Here is an 11,410-nt window from a genome sequence, read left to right as displayed (position 1 = left end):
GAGGGCGGGGCTCGGAGGTGTGGAGGCCAATGGCGGACGGCGAGATGCGGCGGGGTGGGAAGAACAGTTGCCTCACGCCCAACCCGAGGCTCCGGAGGAGGCTGGGGAGTGAATTTTCTGGAAGGCGACTTTAAAGGCGCCGGGCCAGAGCGAAGGGCGTTTTGGTGCCTGTCGCCGTAGCCGCCGCCCTGGTCGGGAAGGGCGCCTTAGTGGCAGAGAGCGAGCTGCATCGAGGACGCCGGGGCATCAGCTGGTGACCCCGCAGGATGAACCACAAGAGCAAGAAGCGGATTCGCGAGGCCAAGCGGAGTGCGCGGCCGGAGCTCAAGGACTCGCTGGACTGGACCCGGCACAACTACTACGAGAGCTTCCCGCTGAACCCGGCGGCCGTGGCGGTGAGTGGGGGCCCGGGCGTCCGCACCTTCCCTTCGGGACCCCCGAGGCCCGGACGGCCGGGCGGACCTCCCTCCTCACACCAGGTGGCGGGTCGCCTCTGACCCCTCGGGTGGCGGGGACCCTGGGGAACCCGGCTGTCAAAACCCACACGTGGAAGAGAGATGCTGTGGCTCCGGGTGCAACGTGGTCACAAGCACGTCCCTCCCCCGGGGGGCGGGGAGCCGGAGTCCCATTCCTTGGCGATGTCTGTCGCTGCTAATTGGCCCTGGGAGACACCCTTGCCTGCCATCGGCCTTTTTTTTTTTTTTTTTAACTGGAGAAGTCTTTTCTAATTCCCTTAGGATAACGTGGAAAGGGCAGATGCTTTACAGTTGTCCGTGGAAGAGTTTGTGGAGCGATATGAAAGACCTTACAAGCCCGTGGTTCTGCTGAATGCCCAAGAAGGCTGGTCTGCACAGGAGAAATGGACACTGGAGCGCCTAAAAAGGAAGTACCGCAACCAGAAATTCAAGTGTGGTGAGGACAATGATGGCTACTCAGTGAAGATGAAGATGAAATACTACATCGAGTACATGGAGAGCACTCGGGATGACAGCCCCCTTTACATCTTTGATAGCAGCTATGGTGAACACCCCAAAAGAAGGAAACTTTTGGAAGACTACAAGGTGCCCAAGTTTTTCACTGATGACCTATTCCAGTATGCAGGGGAGAAGCGAAGGCCTCCTTACAGGTAAGATATTCTACTGCTCGGTGCTTAAAATCTCACCTTGAGAGCCCAGTGTGGTGGCACATGCCTGTAATCCCGGGACTCCAGAGGCTGATGCAGGATGATTGCTGAGAGTTATAAGGCCAGCCTGAGCTACATAGTGAGACCCTGTCTCCAAAAAAAAAAAAAAGAACTCCAACAGAACTTGGTGCCAAAGTTCAGTCTGCTGCTCTTCCAGACAGTGAGTGGTTCTCCCACAGCTGCACATTAACTTTTTAGGGTCCTGTTCTGGGGAGACTGATTTAATTGGTCGGGGGTGCCCTGGGACATCCCGGATTAGTCAGACTCCTCAGGTGATCTGCATGTGCAGTGGAAGTTGACTCACTGACTTCTCAGGGAAGTTTCAGCAGTCAAGGTCCAGGGACACACTACCACGGTGATTCCCATCCCCCTGTGGGAGATCATCCTATGCACACTTCACTTAACGTGCCTGTGTACCAAAATTTGTATAGTCTGAAGTATCCATAACATAGTATTTAATATGTAATGAGAACTTAGTCTTGTTTTGTGCCATGTACCTATAATTAAAATCCCCTTCCCTCTTGTTTCTGGTTTCTGTAGGTGGTTTGTGATGGGGCCACCACGTTCCGGGACTGGGATTCACATTGACCCTCTGGGAACCAGTGCCTGGAATGCCTTAGTTCAGGGCCACAAGCGCTGGTGCCTCTTCCCAACTAGCACTCCCCGAGAGCTCATCAAGGTGACCCGAGAAGAAGGCGGGAACCAGCAAGATGAAGCAATTACCTGGTTTAGTGTCATTTATCCCCGGACACGGCTTCCAACTTGGCCCCCTGAATTCAGACCCCTGGAAATCTTACAGAAACCAGGAGAGACTGTCTTTGTCCCAGGTATAGCTGAGCCCCTTGCTGGCCATGGATCCCAGGCCATCCTCTGCCCCTGAGCTACACCCCACCCCACCCCAGTACATTCTTTGATTGCAGTAATTTGTGTTGTCATTTCTGAGTAGAACTGTATTTAGAATGAGTCTAAAAAGGGCCATATACTTGCCATGTAGATGAAGTGACCTAATCTGGTGACACTGTGTAGCAGAGTCTCAATGGGACAACTCTTAGGCAAGGTGAAAGTAATTGTGTCTCTGTTACCTAGTATCTCTTCAGTGTAACACTTTGCCTGTTTCTATAAAGAGGGGTTAACAAGTGAAGCTTAGGGGAAGGATTAAGGTGAGGGTCCTCCTAGAAGCGAAAGAACTTTCTGCCTTTACAGTTTTATGAGGCATAGCTCTGGGTTACCAGGGCTCAGACTTTTGGTAAAGGGCCAGAGTAAATATTCTAGGCTCATATAGTTTGTCTCACATTTGCTTGACTCTGGCCTCTAGCAGGAAAGCAGCTGAAGACAGTATCTGAAGGGCTGGGTGTGGCTCTACTCCAGCCACATTTTATGGACACAAACAGCCCACTTCCAGTCCCTGGTTCAGCAGCGTTTACCGAGCTGCATCATGTATCTGTGAGCTGTCCCTTCTGGATAAGAAGGGCCAGCTCCTACAGTCGGTGTTACCCAGTGCTTGCAGAGGACCAAACTGTTGAACCGTTTATTTGTTGGGTTTCAGGAGGCTGGTGGCATGTCGTCCTCAATCTTGACACCACCATTGCCATCACCCAGAATTTTGCCAGCAGCACCAACTTCCCTGTTGTGTGGCACAAGACGGTAAGAGGGAGACCAAAGTTATCGAGGAAATGGTATAGGTGAGAAGCATTTCTTTCTTATTTTTGCTTTGTTCCAACTCCTACCCTGGAGGTAAAAAGAGCCCTGCAGTACTCAGTGCTGAACGCAGAGGCCTGGGAAAGGCTGGGGCTGCTGGGCTTTGCTGGTAGGGGAGAGAGCACCAAGGTCAGGGCCAGTTTTCAGGTTGTTTGCCGGCCTCCAGGTGGCAGGGAGCCTCTGCATGTTCGTTCAAAGCCACACAATCAAAACATGATTGTGATTAGGATTATTTCTCCTTTTCTTTTCTTTTTTGTTTGTTTGTTTTTTGTTTTGGTCTGTTTGCTTACTTGATGATTTTCAAAAGTAGCACTAGCAAAAGAAGCCCTTTTGCTTAGTTTTTACTTTGGTTCTTTGTTTTTCTTGCCCAGAAGCACTTCCCATTTGAACTTACTGCCTTGAGTTCTTGTGAGTGAGGTGACTGCCCTGGAGACTTAGCTCCTTTGTTTATCCACAGACCAGATACAGCACGGGCAGCGGCAGTGCAAGCCACCCCCAGCCACCCCGTGCCACTGTATCCCAACCCTGACCTGGAGGGACCAGCTCTCGGGGTAAGAGAGGGATTCTGGCTTGTTCAGTGCGCCTCGTCCCTCTGAGAGGGCAGCAAGGGTGGTGGCTCTATTCCCCTAGACTCCTGGGCATCTGCAGCCCACCCCTGCCCTTAGACCACCATGTGTCCAGCATGGTCACTGCAAGGCTGTGACAGACAGCAGGTCTTTTGTGGCTGGTGACAGTGGAGCCAGGTTAAATCCCTACAGGGGAGGCTGCATCTCTTAGGGTCCATAAGTTTGACTTCCAAGTGCAGGGAACAGTCTCTCTTACTTGACACCTTGCTTCTTGAAAACCTAGTTGTTTGTGCTCTTACCAGTAGAATCCAACCAAACCAAACTCCCGTCATTACTGCTGTGCCGTGAAAATGAAAGATTAAACAATAAATAAATAAAAAACAAACAGGTAGAGAAGTCTCGGCGACTAGGGAAAAACTAGGAAAAGGAAGAAAACTATGACTAGCCTAGTCCCAGGGAAGACTACCTCCCATGCACCCATGCTGTGCCGTCCGGGTGGCTCCCTCAAGCAGGGGATTGCGTGGAACTAGGATGGAGCTTTTCCCCTGGAGCAGCATGGGCAGTCTGCGAGGGTCTGTTCCAGCGTGGGGCTGTGTACAGGAGTCACTGGGCACTTGAGGCATCCCCACAAAGTGTGGGTCTCACCTTGAGTCTGTGTTATCGCATGCAGGCATCACTGCCTGTCTCAGCGCTGAGAATGTCTCTTGCCTCTCAGGATCTTGAAGCAGGAGCACCCTGAGCTGGCGGTCCTAGCAGATGCCGTTGACCTCCAGGAGTCCACGGGCATCGCCTCGGACAGCTCCAGTGACTCCTCCAGCTCCTCCAGCTCCAGCTCGTCCGACTCGGACTCTGAGGTGAGGGGGGCCTGGCTCGCCTGCAGGGGCTTTGTGGCTAAGACCCCTGTGCACACCAGCCCGCCTCTGTCCAAGGACTGCAGGTGCCACTGTTCCTGCAGAAGGCCGCGCCTTACCCACTTGACAGCGTTATGAGTGTGAGACCTGTCAGCCGCCGAGCTATGGGCATTTAGGGTTATAAGTGGCCCACCATGGCACGGCAAGCAAATAGCGGTGTCAGGATTCAAATTCGTATCCCATTGACCTCAAAGCACATGTGAAAAATTTTCCCTGTGGATAGTATACTGTTGACTCAGAAAACCAGCTTAACACAAAATAGTGGGTAAGAGGGTCTTATGCTTTAGTACATGAAATTTCTCTCTCTCTTTGCAAGATAGTCTCACTATGCAGTCTAGGCTGGCCTTGAGCTCACTAAGCAATCCAGGCTGGCCTTGAACTTGTAAGCCTCCTTAGCCTCTTGAGTTCACCTTACTCAGCTGATTTTTGCTTTTTTGTTTTTGTTTTTTGTTTTATTCTTTTTGAGACAGATTTGCTATGTAACAGGCTGACTTTGAACTCACTCTATCACCTAGTTTAGCTTCAGATTGTGGTGATCCTTGTGCCTCAGCCTTCCAAGTGCTGGGATCGCAGTCTTATGCCACCATGCTTAGTGTTGTTTTCTTTCACGGGTTGTCCCCTTTTTTTTTTTTTTTTTTTTTTTTTTTTTTTTTTTTTTTTTTGGTACCGGGGATGAAACTCAGGACCTTGCGCTTGCAAAGCAGGCAGCGGAACCACTGAGCTAAATCCGCAGTCCATCCCTGACTCTACTGATTCAGTCTTTTTCCAGTAGATGGGGGAGGGAGCTTAGACTATTAAGTGCTGTAGCCATGTACTTTTACACACTGAGCTCTGCGTGGTACAGGGGAATGCCATAGAAAGCTCGGAATGCCAAATGTGAGATATTTCACAGTGGGGTCTTCATGGCAAACCCATAGCCCTGTCATGAGAAACCAGTGGGGTGGCCATCAGCGTCAGTGAGAAGTCTGCAACTCTTAGGGAGCCCAAGCACGCGTGGATGCTCAGGCAGTGCTGTGGAGCTGCTGTTGGGCCGCTCAGTTCCAGGAGACAGTGATCAATATCCGTGCGGTCTCTTAGGACACAAGTTTGTTTTGCGAAGAAATGGTTGCATCCTGGTTGAGTTCTTGTTTTCCTCCCATGTCCAGTGCGAGTCTGGGTCAGAAGGCGATGGGACAATGCACCGCAGGAAGAAGAGGAGGACGTGTAGCATGGTGGGCAACGGGGACACCACCTCACAGGACGACTGCGTGAGCAAAGAACGCAGCTCCTCCAGGTGACCACACACGGCTGCTCTCTGCCTACAGGACACGCTGCGGCGAGGGCCAGGGCCCAGGGAGGGCGGAGGAGGAGGAGGAGGAGGAGGCTGAGGCCCTCGGAACCTGAACCTTTGCTCAGCATTTGCCGCAGTAGCTCTTTCTCTGCTACTGTTGCAAATCGGCAAGTGTGGTGGGTGCCAAGGCGACCCTTTATACTATTTAATAAAATGAGTCCGTTTTATATCTTCAGCACTTCTTCCTTGAGTAGTACCAAGGCCTCCGCCACTGCTCTCTCCTGTAGTTCTAGAGAAAGCAGGGCCTTTCCAGCTGGAATTTGATGAAGTGGGAGATACTTCTAAGGGTCATCTGACATCTGAGGACCCTCGGGCAGGGCTTTTTGCCTCTTTCCCACTTTACCATTGCTTCTTTGGATGCTCAGTTCAAGTCAGACAACAGCAAAGGGCTCCGATTTTTTTTTTATTACATCTTTGTCTTGTTTTACAGTTTGTTTTTTGTTTGTTTGTTTGAGACAGGCTCTCACTATGTAGCCCAGGCTGGCCTTGAACTCACAGCGATCCTCCTGCCTCAGCCTCCCAAATGCTAGAATTACAGGCATGTGCCACATACCTGACTTTTCTTGTAACATCTCAATTGCATCTTGAAGTTTTTTCTTTTTATACACAGTTGGATCTAAATTAGTTGTAGCTCACCTTCAGAAGCAGTGAGAGAATGTGCCTGCCAGACCCTGTCCTGTGGAGCGTGTGACAGGCGCATGGTGATGGTTGTCCCTGCTGTGTGCCCCTGGGGTCTTGCGATCCCAGAGACCCTTTTTCAGTGCACTGGTAGAGAAGTTGAGAGGTGAGGCTGGGGGAAGACAGTAGAATACTGAAGTCTGTAGCATTCTCAGTGTGTGAACCCTGGACTGCTGCAGATGACGTCCCCGTTGCCTTCTTACAAAAGAAAAGCAGCTGTTTTCTTAGATATCTGAGTAATACAAGTTCAGGACCCATGTTCCTTTGTGGCATTGTCTCTGTGATCCCAGTGATCCAGCTGGACCTCCATGGGGAAAGTCGGGTTCTTATTCAAGGAATTTTATCAGTCTAGAATGTACACTTCTCAGCCCTCGCTGTCCTTTTTACAGCCATGCTTAGGTTTCCTCCTGCAACTAAGTTGTTTCTGTTACATACTCGCTTCTGTATCTGACGCGTGACTTTGTAATTTGTAGGAAAGGTTTGTAGAAAGCCCCACCATCACTTCAGTTTGGGGACCCAGGGTTCCGCTGTTAACATTGCTGTCCAGCGCCGCGGCCAGCTGTGCTCTCTACACGCTGATGACAGGCGGTTGTACTTTCCTTGGCAGGATTAGGGACACATGTGGAGGCCGGGCTCATCCCTGAGCAAATAGAGACTCCCTGAGGTGGCTCTGTGTGTGCTGTTGGCTGCCATCCAACTCAGTTCTCACGTCTTCTGCTCCTACTTCTTTGTCTTCTTTGAATTTGGATCTTCCTTCTCTGGTCCAAGCTCCTGTCTTCAATCAGATGCTGGTTTTACTGCTTGCTAAGACTAGATTGCCAAGAAGTTTAAAAGCTCGGCCAGCTCAGTGAAACACTGAAGCTACCATGATGTTGGGTAAGAAAGTTCCGTGTCATCTTGTGCAGAACCACGCGGGTGGACCCCAAGGCTGAAGGGTTGTGCTCCCTCCTGCATCTCGCTCTGCCTGTCTCCTCCCTGCCCTCGGTAAGGAGCAGTGGCTGCACCAGCAGAGATGGGAGAGGCAAGTGCACTCGGAGCTATGGGGAAACACCGTGCCGAGCTTGTGTGCAGAGGCCCAGTGTGTCCAGCTCTCCCCTGCTCCGCCGTAGGACTCTGCATCTTTGTCCACTCAGGCTGCGGGATTTCAGAGGTGCCCTCTGTGGTGCATTTCGGGGGCAAGGATGACACCTGTTTGCTCACAGAGTGAGAGGGTGTTTAGTGTGCTTTGTCTCGGAACTTGAGTTAAGAACGGGGTTCCTTCCAGCAGCACGTCCTTCCCGCCTCGGAAAGGGACTTCCTTGCTGTGTCCCCCATCTTCAAAGCCTACAGTCGTCAAGCAGGCAGCTCTTGTTGCACACAGGAGAGAGACAGGATGAGGGCTCTTGGAGAGCTCTGTTGGAAAACTTGGGGATGGACCAGCAGGTTCCCCGTCTTGTCCTCTAGATTCACCTGCTTGCCTTAATCTGCCCCTAAATTCAAGGAAAACAGACCGGTTATCACTTCCTGACCCTGGGTTGTGCGCCTTTGCTCTAGGAGGCTGGCCCTGTTTTCTCCCAGTGCAGCTTTCTGCATCCTCAGACCCCAGCCCCTCCGCGTGCCTGGGTGGAGAAATCCTCTCCTGCAGAGGCTGCCACTCCCTGCTGGGCTCTGCCTTCTCTCTGGAAGGCAGCTTCCCCTGGTCCCTGGTGGGCCGGGATGTGCTTGTTTCTGAGTCAAGTCAAATCCTGAAAGTTGACATAATACTGAAGGATGTTCCTCCTACTTGAGTTTTTGTTTTGGGTCGTTGCCCCCAGTACTGGAGATGAGATGCAGCCTCCTGTGCTCCAGACAAGTGCTGTACCACTGGGCTATATCCCCAACCCGTTCAAGACAAGAACTCACCATATTGCCCATACCGGCCTTGAACTTGTCTCCACATCCCCAGTATCTGGGATTAGAGGCCTGCACCACCCTGCCCAGCTACACCTGCAGCTTTTAAAAAGACTTTTCTTGCCATCTTCAAACTACCCCTTCCCCCTAAATTTCAGCCAAAAGAAGGGCCCTGCCACTAGGGGGCGCAGTGGGATGTGTGCTCTGATGGAGCACAAATTTGAAACTGAAAGCTGGGCTCCCCATTTCTCCAGATGCTGGAGGTGATTCCTGGTTGCTAGACACCAGCAGGAGCGAGGGACCTGGCCACAGTCCTCTCCCGACAGTGCTGGACAGCACAGATTATGTGATGCTCGTGCCACCCCATGAATAGTTGTAGGGTACCGGGCCAAGGATTCAGCAGTCCACTGTGAAAGCAGGGTGAGGCGGGGGAGCTCCTTTCTTCCCTCCCACCTGGCCCGTGCTCCTCCTTTGAATCGAGTCAGCAGAAGGAAAGGGAAGGACGCAGCACGAGACCATCTCTGGGGATTATTCTCCAGGTTGGCTGCTGATCTTAAACCTGAAGAGCTGTGTCTTGGAAAAAGGGGTACTGGCAGGACAGAAGCGACGTGAGTAGGACCCAGGGCATCTAGAGGGCACTGGGCCTCTGGGAATGTGGTCCCTGCCAGCCAAGAAGAGTCCCTTGCAGCTGTGTAGATGGCCCCGGAGTCGTCAGTGGTCCTGGGATGCTGAGGGTGAGGCCCCCAAAGCAGGGACACCACTCACATTTTGTTCTTGTGCTGCCACTGCTTCATAATTCAAGCATCCTGCAAATATTGTAGGGCCAGCCAGCCATGGTGCCCACCTATAATCGCAGTACTCGGGAAGCCGAGTCAGGAGGTTTGCTGGGAGTTTGAAGCTAGCTTGTGCTACATAGTGATTCAAGGCTGGCCAGCCAAACTATACAGCAAGACCCTTTCTCCAAAAACAGTTGGAGTTCCAGGACTGCTCTGGGTGTCAGAAGTACAGCAGGGACAAGCCCGGGTTCCTGACCTCGAGGAACTTACTCGGCAGTGACCATTCATAAGGGTAGGACACGAGAGTGTGTGCACTTCCACAGCCAGAAAAGCAAGAGCCATCCTCCCTGAACACAAGCAGGCCAGTTCTTCATGAAGGGGCATGGCCACCGTACACCACGTGCTGGGTCCCAACACAGTCTCTCTGTAGAGTAGCTGGAGGCACTTAAATTCACAAAGGCTCACAGCAAGTAGGTGGTAAGTCTCACAAACCCAGAACCCAGCCCTGGATTTAGGACTTTAGGCACGAGAATGGGACAGAGCAAGTCAGTCCGTGTTGTAGAGGCGCTGTCTAGGAGGACGCACGTGAGCATACGGTGTACGTTCCGTAGTTGTGCATAGCTTTCCCCAGAGAGGCAGCCGTGATGTGTGTGCTGACACTGCTGACAGGTTCAGCAGAGTAGCTTCTTCCTCCTGGCTTTTGTCAAGATGTCCTGTTGTTGTCACACTGTTTTCAGCAAAACTAGAAGAGTATGGGCCCCTAGGTGGTACCTCTCAGTTTGTCTCATTGTTAGATCAGAAATTGGAATCACCAAGCCCTTCCCCATCTCTGGTGGGAACCAGCCTTGCCTGCTGTCTCCATGGTGACTGTAGTTGTCAAGCAGAACCCTGAGCAGTCTGGGCTCTGTGTCCCCCGTGCTGTAGCGTCTGCCATGGAGCACCTATGGGGTCTGCCATTGGGTTGGTGTTTTTTAACTTTCACTTAGATGGAACTTGTTCATTTTAAATAAAGCAACTGGATTTGGGGTTGTGTTTTCCGCTTTGTTGTGTCCTTTTCACTCTTACTTAAAAATCAATAGAACATTTGTCAGCAGAACAAGACCTCTTAAAAATACACTTTACACCAGTATTTGGCCGAAATTCCCACAGTGGTCAAAAGCCAGCAGCAACCTAGAGACAAAGCCCATTCCACCTTTTCTTCTTTGTTTTGAGAGGCTCGCACTGCCTGTTCTAGGCTTGAACTCATTATGTAGCTAGACTGGCCTCGAACTCACAGCGATCCTCCTGCCCCAGCCTCCCAAGTGCTGAGATTACAGGCGTGCGCCACCACGCCTTTTTCATCATCCACTCAAAGTAAAGCATCCTCCCTGTGATCATGAGATACAGCAGAATGAAGCCCTTCCGTGTCATAGCCAGAGCTCACGTAGCAGCCAAGAGTGTGCCTGTATCTTGTGTTTTAAAAGAAGCCCCTCATCTAGCATCGCAGTTTATATCCCAAGAAAGTATTAGATGTATGCTAAGTAAAAACTGGAAAACAAATCCTGCTTTTTTCTTTGTTTTGAGGCAGTGTTTGGCTATGTTGCCCAGGATCGACTCAAACCGCTGGGCTCAAGAGACCCTCCTGCCTCAGCCTTCCTAGTAGTGGGACTATACCTGTGTGCCACCTTGCTCGGCCACCCTGCTTTTGACATGAGGCCCTGTGTTGGGCCTAGTACCTGACAAACTGCCCAGTGTTTTGTGGGGTGATGAATTGTAGGGAAGTATGTTTTTGATTACAGCATATTTGTCTCTAATATACACTGTTCAGCAACAGCCCTGGAAGGAGTTGGAGAAAAGCAGTAGCCTCCCTTTCCCACATTCTGCGCTCCCAACCCGCATACACTGCAGAAGTGTGCAAAGAAGGCCAGCAGGGAAAACGGTGTTGACCCCCAGGACCTGGTGCCGAATTGCGGCCTGTTGGAAGCAGCCTTGTCACTGTGGGCCTGTGTTGAAGGCTGCTGGCTTCAGCCCGGGAAGGATGCGCGCGCGGTGCAGCGTCGTCTGAGAGGTGGAAGAGTCTTAGATCAGTGCTCGGGAATAAAGCAGCTGGCCCGCCCTCCCCTAAACACAGGGTGGAGAGCTGTGAGGCTTCGAGACCGGTATTGGTTGACTCCCAGAGCGGCCCGGGCCTCAATTTCCGTGGCCCGTTCTGGTTAATGAAGCTTCCCGCCCCACCGCCTTCCCCAGCTCCAAGGTGATCTTCTATACAGGGCTGAAGTGATACTGGGAGCTGATACTCTGAGGGCACCTGAGAAGTGAGAATCTCAGTGGTGTGCAAACCGAGCCTGAGCTCAGATAATCAGATTAAACTGTTCCCCAAAGCATCCGGCGGAGTCTGCCCCCGACCCGCAAAGTCCCCC

The 11,410-nt window shown here is 51.8% G+C and overlaps 1 protein-coding gene across 3 annotated transcripts; it reads left to right on the top strand.

The window, feature by feature from the left end:
- Positions 1 to 10: 10 nt before the first annotated feature.
- Jmjd6 (jumonji domain containing 6, arginine demethylase and lysine hydroxylase) lies at positions 11 to 10,031 on the top strand. 3 transcript variants are annotated; one of them, XM_033767568.1, is made up of 7 exons: positions 11 to 395; positions 738 to 1,126; positions 1,724 to 2,010; positions 2,730 to 2,827; positions 3,344 to 3,432; positions 4,163 to 4,301; positions 5,504 to 6,133. In XM_033767568.1, exons 1-7 carry the CDS (start codon positions 267 to 269, stop codon positions 5,633 to 5,635), a joined length of 1,263 nt encoding a protein of 420 aa, XP_033623459.1. In that variant the 5' UTR covers positions 11 to 266; the 3' UTR covers positions 5,636 to 6,133. The 3 variants fall into 3 exon arrangements, with proteins under 3 accessions (XP_033623459.1, XP_010616763.1, XP_010616761.1); XM_010618459.3 differs by lacking the exon at positions 3,344 to 3,432 and adding an exon at positions 6,974 to 10,031 and having other exon boundaries at positions 12 to 395; positions 2,730 to 2,865; positions 5,504 to 5,631; XM_010618461.3 differs by lacking the exon at positions 5,504 to 6,133 and having other exon boundaries at positions 2,730 to 2,865; positions 3,339 to 3,432; positions 4,163 to 4,276.
- Positions 10,032 to 11,410: the final 1,379 nt, after the last annotated feature.

This window comes from Fukomys damarensis, unplaced genomic scaffold, assembly GCF_012274545.1.
Source record: "Fukomys damarensis isolate Sample0158 unplaced genomic scaffold, DMR_v1.0_HiC HiC_scaffold_23, whole genome shotgun sequence".
Lineage (NCBI taxonomy): Eukaryota > Metazoa > Chordata > Mammalia > Rodentia > Bathyergidae > Fukomys > Fukomys damarensis.
Note: the sequence above shows the minus strand (reverse complement) of the source record. Positions and strands in the feature narration are given on the sequence as shown.

Coding starts and splice junctions, on each gene's coding strand:
- Jmjd6 (XM_033767568.1), top strand. CDS start 267: ATGAACCACAAGAGCAAGAAGCGGATTCGCGAGGCCAAGCGGAGTGCG. Junction 1,127..1,723: donor AAGCGAAGGCCTCCTTACAG/GTAAGATATTCT, acceptor TGGTTTCTGTAG/GTGGTTTGTGATGGGGCCAC. Junction 2,011..2,729: donor AGAGACTGTCTTTGTCCCAG/GTATAGCTGAGC, acceptor GTTGGGTTTCAG/GAGGCTGGTGGCATGTCGTC.